The 21,629-nt window shown below is 38.1% G+C and overlaps 1 protein-coding gene across 3 annotated transcripts in view; it reads right to left on the reverse strand.

Annotated features, from left to right (window-relative positions):
• Window positions 1-21,629, reverse strand: part of SAMD8 (sterile alpha motif domain containing 8) — a 106,113-nt gene that overhangs the window by 45,488 nt on the left and 38,996 nt on the right. For 2 of the 3 annotated variants that reach the window (XM_082425718.1, XM_082425720.1), the window contains exons 1-2: window positions 21,363-21,604; window positions 3,347-3,939 (exon numbers count right to left, since the gene is read on the reverse strand). In XM_082425718.1, coding sequence (XP_082281844.1) covers window positions 3,347-3,939; window positions 21,363-21,536 — 767 coding nt within the window. In that variant the 5' untranslated portion in view covers window positions 21,537-21,604. Of the gene's footprint in view, window positions 1-3,346; window positions 3,940-21,362; window positions 21,605-21,629 lie in introns of those variants that run through there. The other variant, XM_082425719.1, reaches the window with a different exon arrangement.

Genomic DNA, 21,629 nt, shown 5'->3' on the forward strand with positions numbered 1-21,629 from the left:
TGTATTCTTCACTTAAATCTATCGTTTACAATAATTAACATTTTCCCATATTTGCTTTACTTCCCTCTTTCTATACAAACCTAAATACACATACACACTCTTGGAGGAGACTAAACCCTTCCCAAAATAAGTTGCAGACATTATGACACTTCTCCCCTAAATACTTCAACATGTATCTCCTAAGAACAAGGACACCCTCTTCATAACCCAATACACTATTACACCCAGGAAACTGTAACACCAATTTAGTGTTAAACTGTATCATTTAGTATGCCATCCATATTCAAATTTTCCTAACTGTCCCTAAAATGTCCTTTATAGCAGTATTTTTTTTTTCTTGATCGAGGATTCAATTAAAGTTCATGTACTGCGCTTGGTTATGGCTCTTCAACTTCCCTTATAATTCCCTTGAAGAACTTCCCCTCTCAGTCCACCACTTTTTGTTTGTTTTGTTTATCACTATGGGTTCATAGATTCTTTTTCTTTCTCAGTATATTATAATCCATTACCATCATTATGCTTTTTGATGTTCCAACTGTCCTAATTTGATCAGTGGGAGCCCCTTAAAACCAGCTCATATGTTCTTTTGATAGGTTTCCACTTCCTTGCTTTATGGCACAAAATCTATTTCAGGCTAATTTTATGCTTACCATGCCCCAGACTTAAAATTAGCCATTTCTCTAAGGAGCCCTGGTCTGTTCCTTTAGTACAGATTGGTATTTAGAAACCATGATCTGGATGCTCATGGTGCTTCACAGCTACTGAGTTTTTCCTACAAACCATTTCACATCAGTTCATAGAAATCTTCCTCATTCTTTTCTATGATTAAATAGTACTCTATTGTATAGGTGTACCACAGTATATTCAACCAGTTTTCCATAGATAAGCATTTAGATTATTTCCAATATTTATAATTACTACCATTAATGTCACAATGAATAACTCTGTCCATATGCTGTTTCATATTTGTGGAGATATACCTTTAGGTAAATTCCAGTCTCACATTCTCTGTTGAACCCATTATAATCAGGCTTTTGCCCTTATTAACTCTTGTCAAAGTCAACGGTCAATTATCCTCATTTTACTTGACCCCTCAGCAGCATTTGACACAGCTAATTATAATTTATTCCTGTCTTCTTAAAATACTTCTTTTTTTTTTAACTTGGCTTCCATAATACTCTCTCACTCTCTCTGCCCTGACCTCCTCAGTCTTCTTCTTTACTAGTTTTGCCTTACTTTTCTGACCTCTAAACATTATACCTGTTCTTGAGCTCAATCTTCAATCTTCTTTTCCCTTCTAAACTCACTTCCTAGTAGACATTATCTAATATCATGGCTTTACCTACACTTGTAACTCCCAAATTTCAGCCTAGATCTCCCTGAACACTAACTCATCTTTCCATCTCTTACTTGACTTCTGATTTGGTGTTAAAAGATACTTCAAACTTGACATGTCTAAAACCAACCCTTATTTTTCTCTCCAAGTCAGGTCTTTCCACAGTCTTCCCACCTCTATAAAGGGCAACTCCATCCTTCCAGATGATCAAGTCAAAAATCTTGGAATAATCCTTGAATTCTCTCTTTCTCTTACACCTTACATGCAAATCCATAAGCAAATCTTGTTGCCTGTATGTATATACATACACACACACACATATATATACATACATATATGTATATCTACACACACCCACATATATATGTATGTACCACTACTCTTCTCATCCAATCCACCCCATCTTTGTCTAGATGAATTCAATAATTTAACTAACCTCTGCTTTCCCATCCCCACCCCCCGGGCTATTCTATTAACAACAATTAGAGTGACCTTTTAAAATGGAAGTTAGATCACTCTACTCTTCTCCTAAATGCTTTCCAATGGCTTCCCTTTTCACTTAGAATGAAAGCTAAAGTCCTTACAATTGTCTACAAGTACCTACAAACTCTGGACTCCTGTCTCCTCTCAGATCTCATCTCCAACTGTTCTCTCCATCTCTCACTTGCTGTTCCTTAAACATGCTAAGCCTACTACCAATTCAGGATTCCTGCACCTTGCTGTTTCCTCTGCCTAGAGTACTCTTTCATCAGATATCCACGTGCTGTCTTCCTTACTTCCTTAGGGTCTTCTGTTGGAAAAATTGTGTACGATAGAACAGGGAAGGAGATATAGGGATCTAACAGCTTCTTAAACAGCTTTCTTATTTTAGCACCACCCTTTCACCCACAGTATCCAGAGCTTTGAGAAATCTGCAAGATAGTTTGTGTTGGTTCTCAGTTTTCCCGACTGCTGCTTTAGAATTAGGTTACTTTAGCTCTGCTAGTTGCCACTCACCCATCTGCTTTTCTTTTTTTTTTTTAATATTCATTTACTTATTTGGCTGCGCCGGGTCTTAGTTGCAGCATACGGGATCTTTTATTTGTGGCATATGGGATCCAGTTCCCTGACCAGGGATCGAACCCGGGCCCCCTGCATTGGAGTGCGGAGTCTTAACCACTGGACCACCAGGGAAGTCCCTCACCCATCTGCTTTCAAACTCCCAAAAATGTATGGCTGTTTTCTCCTCTCTTATCTACCCTTTCCTTGTAAGTTTACAACTTAAGACCAACAAACAAACACAACTTCTTTACTATACTTTTAGTCAGGGCTTGAGAGAGAACAAAAAGTTATATATATGTCATTCTGCCATCTTAACGTGGACATTTTAATTCATTTCATTTAAAAAAACCCCATATACTATAAGGCACTTAAAGAAGGGCACGTTTTATAAAAACAAATAAGATAGCACTACAAACTTTAAAAAGATTTTTTAAAACCACAAATATAAAAACTAATAGTTTTGAGTTTTGTTCTATTCTTATTTTTCATATAATACACTATATTCTTTTTTATGTATTCAGTATTTATAAAAACAGAATACTTTCCACGAATCAGTTTGTATTTATGATAGTTCTAATTTATTTGATGATACATGAGACCTCCCCATATTTTTAAAAGAAGCAAAACCCTGTTCATCTTTTTTTTTAAAAAAGTAAACAAATTCCATTTATTACATATAACATTCCAGGAAACCCTTTTAAAATCTGAAGTGCCCAAGGAGCTATAACATAGCTGTAGGAAAATAAATTAAGCAGTGGTTCTTCCTACTCATCTAGGCTTAAGGTCTAGTTTACTCTAAGGGAAAAAGGCAATTCTAAAGCATATCTTTATATACTACCAGATAAAGCAAATGGGAAGTATATATCAACCAAAACAACAATAATAAACAACGTAATTATCATGAATATATCATTATCACTGCTAGTACAGCTATCTTCTACAAACGTGGCAACTAGAAACAAAACTTACCTGTCTAAGAATATATCCGGGAGTGGTGGATAGGTCTGCATGTCAGGCACTCGTTCGTGCACTATAACCATTATGAAAGATGTAAATCCGAACACTATAAAAACATATATACAACTCAATATGGTCTTCCAATACTCTGGGTCCAATCTTCGAATAGAATGTTTGTTTTTACCATTCACATACTGGTATTGATCAGAATTCAAATCAGTGATGGGTCCGTCACAGTCGTGTGAAGGTTCCCCATTACAGAGCCACTCTGCACTCTGAAGAGCACTGATGAAAGGGCTCATGGAACTCATGGGACTGTCACTGTTGTATCCCATCTCTTCTAAAACATCAATATGTATTTTCTGCAATTTTCGGACTGACAGCATTAACCTTTTAATGTCCCCTAAGACTTTGATTTCCAGAGGAGGAGACCGGAGATCATATTCAGTCAACGTTAGCAATGTGATTCCATCAAGTCGGTGCTTATTGCATAAAATGTCCACATACTCAAAAAAGCCTTCATCCTTCAGCCAAACAGCTACATGCTTGGTAGTCCAGCGGCGAATGCAGAGCTGATTAGGAAAAGCCATTTCCTCTTCCACAGCCTGTCAAGGGAAAACAGGAAAATAAAACAAAAATTTCAGGGTGTCCTAACAACTCCTTTGAAGACAAAATAAACGTAAACACATCAGAAACAGTAATTCATCTACACTGCCCTATTGGCTTCTGGACGAGAGTAAAAGAAACAAAAATTATTCATTAATGAGTAGTTTTCAACAGATTAACATTCTAATAATTATATGCATATAACCCCAATAGCAGAAGGAAAGCTAATGACCGAACATTTTTACAAAATGTTTTTTTGGTAATATTTTACAAATGGCTTTTCCACACCACAGCAAGCCATAACTTAATTAGAAATAGCCTACTGGTGAGAACAATTGAGAAAAATAACTCAACACTTTTCATAAAATGAGATATATAGAAAGATTTGTTATACGTAAAAATAAATCAAATTTCAGAAATCTTCATGTTCATGGAATAAGTTATCCCCCCCACCCCGCCTCCAAAAAACAACACAACCCCACAAAGGCAGATAGATAACTAATTGCAGGAAACCCCTTAGATTAAGCATATTTCTATCTACTATACAAATAATTTCTATAACAAATATAAAGCCTTTACTAGATATAAATATCTATAAATATCTTAACAGCTCATTTCTTTCTATACCTTGAATATTCCATTACAGAATTGAAAAAGGAATTTTCTTCTTAAACTATCATTGAGATTTAGTGATAAAACATTTCAATGTACCATAAATTTGAGGGGCCATATTTTACACTGCAATTATAGTATTTCCTTTTTTTTTTTAATTTTAATTTTTGGCCTCACCACGTGGTTTGCGGGATCTTAGTTCCCTGATCAGGGGTTGAACCCGGGACCTCAGCAGTGAAAGCATGGAGTCCTAACCACTGGACCCCTGGGGAATTCCCTATACTGCAATTATAAAAGGCCAATAATGTGCTGTTTCAAAAAGTACTAATAATTTTTACTACTTTGATCCCACACAGTTCTGTTTATGTTCTTTTTCCATTTTAAAATGTTCAGTAACTTGGGCCTATATCAGGTTTATAAACTTTATCAGATATACGGGAGACAAAGGCCTACATGGAGAAGAAACCTAGTTCCCTAAAGTACTTTCTCAGCTACTAAAGCCTGTGGGCTTTCTGACATTTTCCAGATCTCTAAAGACCATATTTCCTTCTGAGATGATTTTTAAAAAACACAGCATGGGGACTTCCCTGGTAGCGCAGTGGATAGGACTCCGCGCTCCCAGTGCAGGGGGTCCGGATTTGATCCCTGGTCAGAGAACTAGATCCCACATACATGCCACAACTAAGGAGCCCACGTGCCGCAACTAAGACCTGGTGCAACCAAAATAAATAAATAAATATTATATATATTAAAAAAAAAACCACAGTAGGTAAACTTTAAAGCATTAAAAAAGATGAAGAAGGAGAAAGAATGATACAACAAACACCCATGTGCCCACTACCCAGCTTGAAAGAAAAAAAAAAAACAAAAAACCAAACAGTGCCAATACATATGTTCTGTTTCTTAATCTGGGTATTAGTTATACAGGTGAAAATTCATCAATCTGTATACGTATGATCTACACTTTACATACGTTGAACTTCATTTTAAAAGTTTGCTTTAAAAGCAAAACAAAACATCAATACAAGTGAATGTCCTTCCCTGACAGCAACCCCTTCCTCTCCTCTCAGATGTAGTAATTCCTGATTTTAGTGCTTATCATTCCCTTACAACATGCATTTTTGGCTATGAAAAACTTTCTATGCTTCCTTATGCTAAGGAAAGTAAAAAGCTGCTACTTCTGCATTCTTCTATCCACACAAACTCTTGCCATGAATACTTAAAATTACCTGAAAAAGGCAGATACTCAACTACCTAAGTACCTCTTACACCATCAAAAGTATTCAGCCAACAAGAAACATGCCCATTAAATATTTGTTTCTTAATTACTAAAAAGCAATCCTAGTTTTTGGAAACCTTAAATCACAGTGTTTCAAAACAGAGCTTTTAATAGTATTAATCTACAATAGCTTTTCAGTCTTAAAAAATTAACAGTACATGCATCTGTAAGGACATCTTTTAAAAGGCTAATTATTATACACTGCAGAGCTACAAAAAATCATACTCTTTTTTTTTTTTACCTACAGTATATCAGTGCCACCCCAAAGGCCAAGGAATTATGATTTATTCACTTTCAACTTATGGAATTTATACACATTGATATATATAATTTTATATCATGTATTACATATATATAGTTCCATTTTAAATGATTTTGCTATGTTTTAGCCCATATAGATAGCCAGATGGCTTCATCCTACACACTACATACATATCTTTTCCCCAAGGTATTCTCTGAATAAATTATTTCAGAGAATATCCCTGAATATCCAACAAGCACATGCTACAAACTAAGTATGAGAAGCTCTTCTCATACAAAATAAGGCCAGATTCCTTCTGTCATTTTACTTCTATTCTGCTACCTTTCTCCTTTTTCTAACAGCTTACCACCAACGGGCTCCAAGTCACCCCCATCCTTTTAGCCTTATTCTTCAGTAGTTTCATCTCACACAATGCTCAAAATGATCTCTTTCATGGTTATTTTTTTTTTCTGTCTTATAGCACCTTCAATCTGGCTAACAATCTGTTCTTTATACCCTCAATCTGGCTAACAAACAGGCTTTGATGCTGGTGTTTTAGCTGCTAGAAAGCCTCCTGGAAGTCTTTGAGCCTGCTGTGGCAATGCCCTAAAAGCATGACACATTGCACTGTTGTGCTTCATCAGGTCAGGGCACACCCGTTAATTGTATGCTACTACATACAGTTAGAGGCCCATATTTAGATAATACTATGAAAACCTGCATTAAAGAGGTATATTAACAGATGATAAAAGGCTTCAAGGAAATTTAATATTTACATTGTACCATAGGAACTACAGAGAACAGGAGACTTTTAACGAAGAATATGACAGCTATAAGTTTCATACAAATATACATAATGAAGAAATTAGGTAAGTAAATGTTTCAGAATACTTTCAGCTTTAACCAATAATTAATATGAATCAACTATCAGTTAAAGAGACTTCTGCTTCTGACCAAGATGCAATAAGAGAAACCAGATTTACTTTTCCACCTGAAACAGCCAAAAAATAGATAAAATATATGGGGAGAAAACCAGTTTCAAGACAGTGGGCACCAGACAACAAAGGAGATCCTTGAGAGTAGGAAACAAGGTGAGCCCTACTGCCCCAGCCATGAGTGGTACAGGATATAAACTGGGTGAGGCCCAGCAGACCTGGTGAGTTGCAAAGGAACTGAGAGTCTAGGGAAATCAAGGTGGCTAGTGTACCTGGGATAGAATACTAGAGAGGAGAAAGATACACAGACAGAGAACTTGTTATGGACTGAATGTTTATATTCCCCCCAAATTCATATGTTGAAATTCTAACCCCCAATAGGATAGTATTAGGAGGTGATTAGGTCATGAAGGCAGAACCCTCGTGAACGGAATTAATGCCTTTATAAGAGACACCCCAGAGAGTTCTCTCTTCCCTTCTGTCATGTAAAGACACAACTAGAAGATGACCATCTATGAACTAGGAAGCAGGTCCTCACAGACACCAAATCTGCTGGCACTTTGATCTTGGACTCCTCAGCCTCCAGAACTGCGAGAAATAGATTTGTTGTTTAAGCTGCCCAGCCTATGGTATTTTTGTTATAACAGCCCAAGCAGACTAAGATGGAACTCCAGAGATTTGCAAAGGATCTCTCTTGAATAGGCAGCTGAATGCTGATCAGCACATATACGTGAGGAAACCAAACAAGACTGAAAAAAGAACCACCCAGAAAGATTAGAGGCAATAATGCCCAGTATTCACACAAGACCACTAAAAGTGCCTACTATAAACAACCAGACTGGAAAAAAATGAAAACTCTCATGATTCGTGGGGCACTGGGTAGAGTACACAATAAGATCTTTCCATAGCAGTAAGGCAAAATTAACCCTAAAACAGTAGTTCTCAACTGAGGGCAATTTGCCCCCCGAAAATATCTGGCAATTTCTGGAGACATTTTTGGTTGTCACAACTAGGGGATCATCTGAAGACTAGAGGCTGCGTACGCTGTTAAACACCCTACAATGCACAGGACAGCCCCTCACAACAAAGAATTATCTGACCCAAAGTGCTATAGTGCTGATATTGAGAAATCCTGCCCTAAACCTAAACATGTCTCTGGTCCAGCCAAACAAATCTTAAAAGCAGAACCGAAAGGATCAAACTGTTTTCAAGTAATTTAACTACATCCCACAACAAAGCGTAAGAATATTAATAGGAATAAGAAAGTATTCAGCACCCAACAGGTAAAATCACAATGTCTGGCAACCAACCAAAGATTACCAGGCATGCAAAGAAGTAGAAAAATTCATCTATAATCAGTAGAAAATCAATTGAAATTGACCCAGAACTGACACAGATAATAAAATTATCAGACAAGGAAATTAACATAGTTATGATAACTGTATTACAAATGTTCAAAAAGTTAAATAGAGATATAGACACATAAAAAAGATCCAACTCAAACGTCTAGAGATGAAATTACAAGATATGTAATAAAAAACACACTGGATGGGATTAACAGCTCATCAGATATTGCAGAAGTATAGTAAACTTGAAGACATAACAATAGGAATTATTCAAAATGAAACACAGGGAAAACAGAATTTTTTAAAATGAAGAGAATATTATTCAGCCTTTAAAAGGAATCTTGAAGACATTGTGCTAAGTGAAATAAGCCAGACACAAAAGGACAAATATTGTATGATTCACTTGGATGAGGTAGTCAAATTCATAGAGACAGAAAGTAGATGTTGGTTTCCAGGGACTGAGCAGTAGGAGACAAATACCCATTACTGTTTAATGGGTACAAAGTTTCCACTTGGGATAATGAAACAGTTCTGGAAATGGATGGTGGTGATGGTTGCACAACAACGTAAATGTACTTAATGCCACTAAACTGTGCACTTAAAAATGGTTAAAATATAAGTTTGTTATGTATATTTTACCATGATTAAAAATAAAAAAGAAAATGAAAAGAATATCAGTGAGAGATGGGACAACTTCAAACAACTTAATAGATGCATAATTGTAGTCCCCAAACAACGAGAGAGAGAGGAGAGGACAGAAAAAAATATCTGAAGTAACAATGGCTAACATTTTTCAAAATTTGGTGAAAACTATAAACACAAATCAAAAAGCTCAATAAACTCCAAACATTAGAACCACACAAAAAACTATACCACACCGGGGCTTCCCTGGCGGCGCAGTGGTTAAGAATCCGCCTGCTAATGCAGGGGACACGGGTTCGAGCCCTCGCCCGGGAAGATCCCACATGCCACAGAGCAACTGGGCCCGTGTGCCACAACTACTGAGCTTGTGCTCTAGAGCCCACGAGCCACAACTACTGAGTCCGCGAGCCGCGACTGCTGAAGCCCACGTGCCTAGAGCCCGTGCTCCACAACAAGAGAAGCCACCGCAGTGAAAAGCACGTGGACCACAACAAAGTGTGGCCCCCGCTCCCACAGCTAGAGAGGGCCCGCACACAGCAACAAAGACCCAACGCAGCCAAAAATAAATAAATAAAAAACAAACAAACAAACAAATACAACTATACCACACCATATCATAATCAAATTACTCAAAATCAATGACAATGAGAAAATCTTAAAAGTAAAAAGAGAGGATACACACATTATACACATAGGAACAAAGATAAGAATGATAGCAGATTCCTCACTGGAAACATTGCAAGCTAGAAGACAGTGAAACAATGTCTTTAAAACACTGAAAGAAAAAAAATGATCAACCTATAATTCTATGAATAGTAAAATGTTGATCAAAAACAAAGGTAAAACAAATACTTTTTCAGACACACAAAAACTGAATAATTTCATCTCGAGCAGACCTGAGCTACCAGAAATGTGAAAAGGAAGTCCTTCAGGCAGAACAAAAATGCCATCATTTGAAAATATGAATACCAGAAATGGTAGATATATGGGTAAATATGTAAGTAAAATATGTCAACAATAGCACAAAAGTTGGGAGAAATGGACTACTAAAATAAAACTCTTCCAGAAGAGGAGGGAATACTTCTGAATTCATTCCATGAGGCCAGTAGTACCCTGATACCAAAACCAGACAAAGACGTTACAAGAAAATAAAACTACGGCCTGATAGCCCTTACGAAGATGAAAGCAAAAAATTTAAACATATCTTAGAAAATCAAATCCAACAATATTTTAAAAGGATAATACAACATAACCAAGTGATGTTTATCTCAGGAGTGCAAAGTTAGTTTAATACTTGAAAATAAAAATAATTCACCATAGGCTAAAACAGGGAAACCACACAATAACTCAAAAGACAAAAAAGCATTTGGCAAAATCCAATATTCATTCCCGATGAAAAACTCTCAGCAAACTAGAAATAAAGAGAAACTTCATCAAGTTGATAAAGGACATCTTTGAAAAACCTATGGTTAACATCATACTTAATGATGAAAAGCTAAAGGCTTTCCCCTTAATATCAGGAACAAGGCAAGACTGTCTACTCTCACCATTTCGGTAAAACACTGAGCAATCTAACCAGTAGAATAAGGCAAGAAGAAGAAATAAAGGGCATACGATTGGAAAGGAAGGAACAAAACTGTATTTGCAGACAATATGATAATCTATGTAGAAAATTCAGTGGCATCTACACATACACACAAACACGAGTTACTAGAACTAATAAATTAGTTTAGCAAGATTGCTTAATATCAACATACAAAAATCAATTGTATTTCTATATACTAGAAATAAACAATCAAAAAAATTGAAATTTACAAAATAATACCATTTACAATAGCACCAAAAAATATAAAATGCCCAAGGATAAATCTGACCAAACATGGGAAAGATCTGTACACTAAAAACTATAAAACATTGCTAAGAGAAATTAAAGATCTAAATAAATAGTGACATGGGTGGGTCAAAAAGACTCAAATTTTTAAGAAAATAAAAATGCTGTGAAATAAAATTCATATTTTATGTCCAGACAAGAAGAATTCAAACATAAAAATATTTTCTCTGCCCTTTGGCCTCCTCTCTCCCCACTACTGAGAACTGTGTATCTGTATTACGCATCAACCAAACCTCCCCCGTTGGCATAAATACCTGCTCAGCCATAAAGAGCAACATTCTCCTAGCACCAGCAAGACAACTCCTTAAAAGATAACATTCCTTCTTGGGATTTCCCTGGTGGCGCAGTGGTTAAGAATCCACCTTTGGGCTTCCCTGGTGGCACACTGGTTAAGAACCCTCCTGCCAATGCAGGGGACACAGGTTCAAGACCTGGTCCGGGAAGATCCCACATGCCGTGGAGCAACTAAGCCCGTGCGCCACAACTACTGAAGCCCGCGTGCCTAGAGCCTGTGCTCCACAACAATAGAAGCCACCGTAATGAGAAGCCCGCGCACCGCAACGAAGAGTAGCCCCCGCTCACCACAACTAGAGAAAAGCCCGCGCACAGCAACAAAGACCCAACGCAGCCAAAAATAAATAAATAAACATTTTAAAAAAAAAGAACGATTTACAAGAAAATATTTTTTTAAAAAAAGAATCCACCATAGAACTTGGTAAACTGAATCATCCTTGTCACCTCTCTTTCGCTTATCCAACAATCAGCCTATCAAAAATATATCCAGGACTTCCCTGGTGGTGCAGTGGTTAAGAATCTGCCTGCTAATGCAGGGGACACGGGTTCGAGCCCTGGTCCGGAAAGATCTCACATGCCGCGGAGCAACTAAGCCCATGTGCCACAACTACTGAGCCTGCGCTCTAGAGCCCGCAAGCCACAACTACTGAGCCCACGTGCCACAACTACTGAAGCCCATGCGCCTAGAGCCCGTGCTCCGCAACAAGAGAAGCCACTGCAGTGAGAAACCCACGCACTGCAACGAAGACTAGCCCCGCTCGCCACAACTAAAGAAAGCCCGTATGCAGCAATGAAGACCCAATGCAGCCATAAATAAATAAAGAAATGTATTTTTTTAAAAAAAAGATAACATTCCTTCTTGATCTTGTAAGGGGCCACACAACTTTTAGATCTGGAGCGTGTAACTGTCAATAAAACGTCATTTAAAGTACAGCCCTCTGTCTCAAAAAAACTTATATAACTATGCCTACACTTCTTATTGGCGGAACAGCTCTGAGAGCTTTCTGATGTGCTGTTCTTGGGTTACAGTGCTCAATTTGGCTCACATAAAATTTTCCGTTTCTTTCTTAGATCGACTGGTTAATTTTTCATTGACATCCGTCAATTCTTCCAAAATCTGATCTATATATTTCATGGAATCCCAATCAAAATCCCAACAGACTTTTTTATAGATACTGATAAACTTATTTCAGTAGTTGATATGGAAATGCAAAGGACACAGAATAACCAAAACAACCTTGAAAAAGAATAAGATTAGATAGCTAATTACAAGTATACAGTGTTTGTTTTCTACTGCTGTGTAACAAATTACTGTAAACTTAGTGGCCACTGGCATTCAGGGCCTCCTCCTATTCTGAAAACCAGCAGCTTTTTCTTTGTTGAATCCCCCGTGTACTTAGAATCTCTTTCTCCAGGAAAAGCCCAGTCCTTTGCTGGCTGATGAGGTCAAGTCCACTAAGATAATTTCCCTTTCTTAGTCAACTGTGCCATATAATATAACATAATCACAGAGTGATAATCAGACTCACAGGTCCTTCCCACTATACAAAGGTCACTGGAGGTCATTTTAGAATTCTATCATACTACCCTAATCAAGACAAAGTAGTACTGGCATAAAGATATACAAATCAATGGAACAGAATAGAGAATCCAGAAATAGACCTACATACATATGGATATCTGATTTTCTACAGATGTGCAAAGGCAATTCAGTGGAGAAAGGATAGTCTTTCCATCAAATCGTATTAGAACAAATGAATAACCATATGCAAAAAACATTAATCCATACCTCTCACCACATATAAAAAATTAACTTGAAATGGATCACAGACCTAATGTAAAATCTAAAACTAGGAAACTTCTAAAAGAAAACACAGGAGAAAATCTTTCTGACCTTAGGTTAGGTAAAGATTTCTTAGATATGACAACAAAAGCAAAATCCATAAAAGAACAAGTTGATAAACTGGACTTCATTTGTCTAGGTAGGTGACTGAAGGACTTTTATAGTTTGTAGTCTACAAATTTCTGCATTGTTTGGATCTTTTAGAGTAATGCACTTCTACAATAAAAAGACAGAAAAATATATAGAAGCAATACATATTTGTTGAAGAACATTTAAAATATAACTTCAAAAGTACCCCCCAGAGAACTAATGCTTGCAATTTTTTATTTATCTTTCATCCACAGAATTTTCTATAGAGAAAATTTCTATAGAGAAATCATACCATTGGTAATTCTGTATCATTTTTACTTAACATTATTGCATGAGTCCTGTCTAATGTTATCAAACTATCCTTTGAAAAGGAAATTCCATTGTATGGCTATACAATAATTTGTCCATTTCTCCACTGTCGGCAACTGTTCACAATTTTATTACTATTACAAATAGTACTGCAGTGCCTTGGGTTAGATTTATAGAAGTAGAATAATAGAATCGAAAAATCTGACATATTATTTAGACACTAACTCCTAGCTACGTCATTAAAGTTTGATCCACATCAAAAAGCACTGCATGCAAGGCATGGTACTTGTCCAAAATGTTAACTGGTACGTAAAGGAAACATTTCAATTTGAGATAAAATTTAAAAGAAGTTTATTCTGAAATCATGAGGAATTAAGAAATTAGTTATCAAAGGTCAATATGTTATTATCAAGGCACTGAGAGAATAGTCCACTCATGCAGAATCTTACCATCAAGAGGCATTACTCAAACTTAGTTCCAACTCATAGATAACAGATAAACTAAAGTAGCTGACTGTTCTGTACAGAGTGGAACAAAACATTTCTTATCTTTTGGATGGACTCCGGTGAGAAATTTTTGAAAACTATTTTTTTTAATATTTATTTATTTATTTGGTTGCATCAGGCCTTAGTTGCAGCAGGCGGGCTCCTTAGTTATAGCATGCATGTGGGATCTAGCTCCCTGACCAGGGATCGAACCCAGACCCCCCGCATTGGGAGCGTGGAGTCCTAACCACTACGCCACCAGGGAAGTCCCTTGAAAACTATTAAAAAATGCAATTTTCAGCACATCAACTTGTTCATTTACTAGAAAATTTATTTATTTTCTCTCCAAATTTAATTCATACTAATTAAAGATGTCAGCAGCTTGACAGCAAAAGAGCTCAGCATATTTCCCATGATCTTATCCCCATACTTAATACAATGAAAACAGCTTATCTGGTATTTCTTAACAGTAGCATGACTGTTCTTTAATCAATGAGCCTTTAATGCATACCAATGGAGTGACATGCACTAAATTATCTTCACGATAATGTAAATAACTCATTTACTTATTAAAACACAGTTACCATATTAAAACTGCAAATACTGTATATTAGGTTTAACAAACTAAGCACAATCAGCCCAGAACTGCAAAAGGAGACAATAACTATCAACAAACTTTTCCCCTATTCTGCCTCACTGAAGCTATTTGTTTTGTCCTATCCTATCTTTGTGACTGACCAGCTGCAGGACAATCTGGCCAACTACTGGAAATGATGACTTGACTACAAGGAGTATTACCATCTATGAATCACCATTGACTCAGTGCCTGGGACAAATATGATGAATTGGCACTCAGGATCCTTTCACAAATATGATGAATTGGCACTCAGGATCCTTTCCAATCTCCCTCTAGTTGTCTTTTGTACTACAGAGGTTAAAAAGGTAAAAATTATTCCCCAGGATCCCTTGCAACTAGGGTTCTAAACGTGAATTAGGTTCAGCCAACTAGATGCTCTGACATGAGAGGAAAGCAGAAAGTGAAGTAGGGGCCATTTTCCTGAAGTTTTGGGTATCCAAAAGAAAGACTATTGAAATGTTGGTTGCATGTGAGTGTACAAGTAATTCTCCAGTTTCTAGTCACTGACTTTGTGCCAGGAAGCAGCTGCAGTTGTAGAGTGGCAGTACTGGCTTTCTAATGCCTGCATCACAGATATAATGATATGTTCTTTGTGTGTGTGTGTGTGTGTGTGTGTGTGTGTATGTTAAACTATACATAACTGAATATTTACTATTTTAGCCATTTTTTTTTTATTTTAACCATTTTTAAGTGTACAGTTCTGTGGAATTAAGTACATTTACATTGTGCAATCATCACCACCATCCATTTTTAGAACTTTTTCATCATTCCAAATGGAAACTCCATATTCATTAGACAATAACTCCCCATTGTCTCCTCCCCTGTGCTCCTGTCAACCACCATTCTACCTTCTGTCTCTATGAATTTGACTATTCTAGATACAACAGTGGAATCCTACAATATTTGTCCTTTTGTGTCTGCCTTATTTTCCTTTGCATAATATCTTCAAGCTTCATCCATGTTGTAGCATATATCAGAACCTCCCTCCTTGGGCTTCCCTGGTGGCACAGCGGTTGAGAATCTGCCTGCCAATGCAGGGGACACGGGTTCGAGCCCTGGTCTGGGAAGATCCCACATGCCGCGGAGCAGCTAGGCCCATGAGCCACAATTACTGAGCCTGCGTGTCTGGAGCCTGTGCTCCGCAACAAGAGAGGCCGCGATAGTGAGAGGCCCGCACACCGCGATGAAGAGTGGCCCCCGCTCTCCACAACTAGAGAAAGCCCTCGCACAGAAACGAAGACCCAACACAGCCAAAAATAAATAAATAAATAAATAAATAAATAAATAAATAAATAAAAATAAAAAGAACCTCCCTCCTTTTTAAGGGTAAATAATATTCCATTCTATGTATATATCACATTTTGTTTATTCATTCATCCATCAGTAGGTACTTGGGTTGCTTCTAACTCTTAGTTATTGTGAATAATGCTGCTATAAGCATAGGTGTATACAAATATCTTTTCAAGTCCTGCTGTCATTTTTTTAAAATTATTTATTTATTTATTTATCTGGCTGCGCCTGGTCTTAGTTGTGGCATTCGGGCTCTTAGTTGCAGCATGCGGGATCTAGTTCCCTGTCCAGGGATCGAACCCGGGCCCCCTGCATTGGGAGTGCAGAGTCTTAACCGCTGGACCACCAGGGAAGTCCCTGCTTTCACTTCTTTTGCGTATATATCCAGAGGTGGAATTGCTGGGTCATTTGGTAATTCTGTTTAATTTTCTCAGGAATCACCATACCATTTTCAAAGCAGCCGCATCATTTTACATTCCCACGAGCAACACACAAGTGTTCTAATTTTCCACATCCTTACCAACACTTGTTATTTATTATTTTTAACTAATTAATTATTTCTTTTTGGCTGCGATGCGTCTTGGTTGCTGTGCTCACGGGCTTTCTCCAGTTGTGGCAAGCGGGGGCTACTCTTCGTTGTGGAGCGTGGGCTTCTCATTGTGGTGGCTTCTCTTGTTGCAGAGCATGGGCTCTAGGTGCGCAGGATTCAGTAGTTGTGGCGCTCGGGTTCAGTAGTTGTGGCTCATGGGCTCTAGAGTGCAGGCTCAGTAGTCGTGGCACACGGGCTTAGTTACTCCGTGGCATGTGGGATCTTCCCAGACCAGAGCTCGAACCTGTGTCCCCTGCATTGGCAGGTGGATTCTTAACCACTGCACCACCAAGGAAGTCCCTATGCAGCTTTTTAAAAATCCCATTAAAATTTTTTAATTCTAAATTAAAATCTTTTCATTGAGCAAACAAAAAACTATTATTTTCCCTTTATAGTTATCAAAAGGTAGTTTACTTTTTCTTAGTAAGCACTGTTTCCAAGTATCTGTGAATCTGCTATAATTACAAAACAGTTTCAAAGACCCAGAACCACTTCCTACCAGTTTTGAAACTCTAGCAGTGATCTTCTACCATTTTTCTATGTCCCACTGAGCAGCAGAATTTGGGGTAGCACATCTGAAATAAATTAAATTGTTTCTTCAGTTACATTATCATTCTATTGGCTTCACTTTAGCCTTGGGACATTTTTTTTGCTGCACAGACCATGTACTCTTATATACCGTTATTAAAAAAAGTTATCATGTATACCAAAGAACACAAACCTTTTCTGACTCCAACTTGCCTTTAAACTAAGACTTCCACTATTTGGTTGTACCTAATTCTCTACCACATTCAGAACTGTCGCAGTTCAATGAATAAGAATCTAACAGACAACACTGTGCAGGTTATATCCTCAGTTGTAGTAAAAGTTTTTACACAATGGTCAAAATTTAGTGGTAAGTTTGATGAAAAATCCTTAACCTGGCAAAATGCCAGAGCACACCAGTAAAGAAGCCAAGTATATAAAATTCAAATTTTTATTCTAATCATTAAAATAATATTTGGGCAGGCTAGTAGTGGTCTTACAGATTGACTGGTAAAAATCTTCATTTTTAAATATGCTACACCCCCAAATCAAATCAACATAATAGAAAATGAGAAACTTGCTCAAGACTTCAAACTCCATTACAATATTGTACAAATATACTGGATTTGGCCCCAAAATTTAATGTATGGTCTGGTAATCTCTGACTTTCATACCAATGTTGTATTGATGAAACTGACATAGATTTAACTTAGTCTCAAAGTTCCACACTAAAGCCAATTTGCAGGCATTTCCAATAATTCAGTGACACAGTTTAACTTACAGGAAGACCCTAAATTAGCAGAATTCATGGTTCTCACCTCCTACTAGAATTTCTTACCTGTCAAGAACTTTAAGAGAACAGAAAAAAGGGTCAAGATAATAGATATAGGGCTTCCCTGGTGGTGCAGTGGTTTAGAATCTGCCTGCCAATGCAGGGGACACGGGTTAGAGCCCTGGTCCGGGAAGATCCCATATGCCGTGGAGCAACTAAGCCCGTGTGCCACAACTACTGAGCCTGCGCTCTAGAGCCAGTGAGCCACAACTACTGAAGCCCATGCACCTAGAGCCCGTGCTCCGCAACAAGTGCAGCCACTGTGATGAGAAGCCCTCACACTGCAACGAAGAGTAGCCCCCGCTCACCACAACTAGAGAAAGCCTGCGCACAGCAACGAAGACCCAATGCAGCCAAAAATAAAATAAATAAATAAAAATTCCTCGCCCCCAGTGCCAAATCTCAGAGCATAAAATAAATAAATAAATAAATAAATAAATAAATATCTTGTCCTCAGCCACAATTCAAAAGCTACACTAAGCCCACAATAAATATTCAAGACAAATACAAACATAGGTCTCTGCCTCCACAACATTCTTCTAAGGTACCTATCATAAAACACTGTTTAACGGTGAAACACCGTGCTGAAACTATTATGACCAAGTTTTCCTAGTTTCTACCATCCTAAACAAAAGCCAAGATAGACTCATATTATGTTACATTCTGCAGTGAGGTGATTTTATTACTAGTCGGGCCCAGCATTTAGTGAAGTAACAAAACATTTCAAATATGGAAGCCTGAAGTCTAGACTCAGCTAGGTTAAGATCCACTGATGATGGTGCTATGTGTATGGGAGGAGGGGGTACAGGTCTGTCACAAATCCATACCCACATATTCAAATGGCAAATTACCAGTGACAAAGGCAGCACGTAAACACTGAATTGTTCTCAAAGGGTGCCTGGCCCGTGCTCCTCTAATTTTTAGTTAACCTCCTGATTTCTCAAAGCCAAGAGAATCGTTAAGACCTAAAGTAAGAACCACTGTTATGATTAATGGCTGTGCTAGGTACATGCTACTATTAACACCATAATATTACATCAGGCCTGGAGGTAAGAATTTTGAAAGAATAACTAGTTAATATGGTCATTCTTATAAGACAAAATAATAATGATGATATTCATTAGAACATCTGTGATTCAACATCTTCCCAAAAACAATGTTCAAATTTCATTTCTCAGAAAAGTCATGAAAATGCCTCTAAGTCAGCTATGGTAAAGTTTTGAAAAAGCATTGAAGATCTTAGTGATTAACAAAATAAAAATGTTTACAAGTAGTTGTGCAAAGTAAAGAGTCTTTGCAGACTGGCGATGATGCTACTGAAATCAAAAGTGATTATCTAAATATATCTGCATGTTCTGCCACAGCAGTCATAATGGCTTCTTCTGGAGTAATATAGATTTTCTTGCCTTAGAGAAACTGCTCTACCATAAAACTGATTTTATTTACAAGTAAGTGGCTGTGAAAACTGTCAAGGCAAAACAAAGACAAACTAACTATTAGGGACGCTAATGTATTAACTGTACAAATTCATGTAACAGTTTCTTTAATTTTGCAGTAACATTAAGATGTAACCTTAATAGAGAGTTCTTATATTTCGGTTCAGTTCAGCAAATTTTTACATGCCAAGACTTTTATTTAGAGCTAAGTATGAAGACAAGGTCTCTAGAGAATCTCAGTCTAGTGAGGGTAAACAAACATAAATAAACAATAGTAATACTATATATACTTCTTCAACTAAAGACTGTTTATATTAATTTAAAGAAAAAGGAGTTAATCTTTTAACAACAGCTAAAAGCAAAGTTAAGAATTCATCTCTCCCTTGAAGAAATAATTATTAGTCTACTGAGCATTTGAAGATATGACATATAGTCAATACACATAAACTAATTTAACAGCTTGCTGCAATCAGTAAATTATCATCTCATGAAGATTAAACCGTTGGATACCCATTTAGACTAGAAATATTTGATTAAAAGTTTGTTCTGAAATGCCAACAACTTTGCAAACCTATAACAGGATAAAAGGTTGTAAAAGTAAAACAACATATGAGACGTGGCTAAAGTCAACACTTCACAAAGACATGTTATAATTTAACAATTACAAAAGAAAAGTAACCTATTTCAACTAAAGAGAGTATAAATACTGCAATCGTTATTTTTCTGGCATAATTATGGTTTTGGTACGATGTCTTCTATAAAAGGCATCTGTGTACCCACCTATCCCAGTTCTGTTAACTGACAACTACAAGCATCCTCTATTCTTATTCTTCTAGATAACTCTACTAAAAGTATTATTCATACAATATCTGCAAAGCATTGGTCCTGCAAATCTGTCAAGGTACCCTCCTTCCAATTTCCAAGACACAACTCCAATTCTGGAGTTACAGGTGAGAGGAACATCTGGTAGCCTCCTGGACTGTGGTGATTTCACATACAGTTTTATGTACCTTTTTAACGCAGACACTTGTATTGACCACATCTTTACCCTGTGGCCAATATGTGTCAACTCAAGCTACCAAAGTGAAATCAGTCGATACTGAGTATCTGTAAAATCTAAGTGTCCAAATTCTTGTTTCCAGTTTAGTTTTTTTAATTTAAAGGTAATGTATTAAATCTTTTTTTTAAAAAAAAAGATTGTCTAAACTTGTCTGGTACTTAAGATAAACTTAAATTTAAGAAAAATACAAAGAAAAAAAAAAAGAAACACACTATTACTGTTAGAAGAAAGCCAAATGATTATCTTTATTTACAGAATCACTCCTTTCACTATCTTTTCCAAACATCACTTCCTTTTCACTACTTCCCCTAGTCCTTTGGGCAAATCAGTGTTAACATCAACCCTCCCACCCCAGATTCTTAAAAGTATTCACTGTCCACAAATGAGAAAGCCCCATAACCCAAGTATATTACCCTAGTGATCTTTCATGCTTTGAAAGACACCTGTGAAAATGCCAAAGCCCTAAATTAGAGCCTCCAAGGGCGCCTTTTCTTTCTTGACCCCATTTCTCTTTTTCTGGCCTTTAAAGCCAGACGACTTGCCACCCGATAGCCCTTTCCTCTTCAAGCCTAAATCCTTCCCCTAATTACCACCACCCACTCTTGTCAGCGATCTCGTCCCACGCCGGTTCCCTCTCTCTGGCCAGGTGGTAACATCGACCCTGGTCCGGCTCCTCTGACTCCGCGCCCCCAGTGCCAAATCTCAGAGCATCTCTTCCTCCAGTCCCATATTCCTGCGGTACCCCTTCGGTCTTTTTGCCTCACTACCCAGCTTTCCAAACCTTCAAGCCCCTGCCTCTTCAAGGCCACATCTCCCTCAGCCTCCCACTCCCTCTCGCTCTCCCCTCGACCTCTACTTACCCCTCTGTCTCGGGCCATCGTCACGCCCCTCAGGCCCTCGGCTCAACAACCTCCATTTCCCTCAGATTCCATGCTAAAGGGGACTCTCCACGCTCCCTCAACGGTCTCCCGGGGCCCCTCCGGATCCCTGTCCGTGGCAGCCCCCGGCTCCATCCCCGACTCTCCACTCACCCGTGGCTGCAGGCGCCTCCCAAACCCCCTCTTCCCCGCCTCAGCTCCTGCTCACCTCCGCGGTCCGAGTCGGGCTCCCCAGACCCGCCTCCGAGTCGGCGTCTGAGCAGCTGTCGGACCCCGGCACCCTCCGAGCCTCGCCGGAGTGAGACGCCTCAAGCGGCGGGGGAGGAACCCCGGTAGGAGAGCCGAAGTGGACCCTGGGGCGGTGGCGGCTGCGTGCAGGCATTGCCCCGGCCGGCCTCGATCTCACCTGCGCCGGCAGCCGCTCGAATCCGAACCGGAACTGCTTCGAGAGGCGGGGCCCTATCGGCGGGAGGCG

The sequence above is a fragment of the Balaenoptera physalus genome, assembly GCF_965194825.1.
Source record: "Balaenoptera physalus genome assembly, chromosome: 14".
Classification (NCBI taxonomy): Eukaryota; Metazoa; Chordata; class Mammalia; order Artiodactyla; family Balaenopteridae; genus Balaenoptera; species Balaenoptera physalus.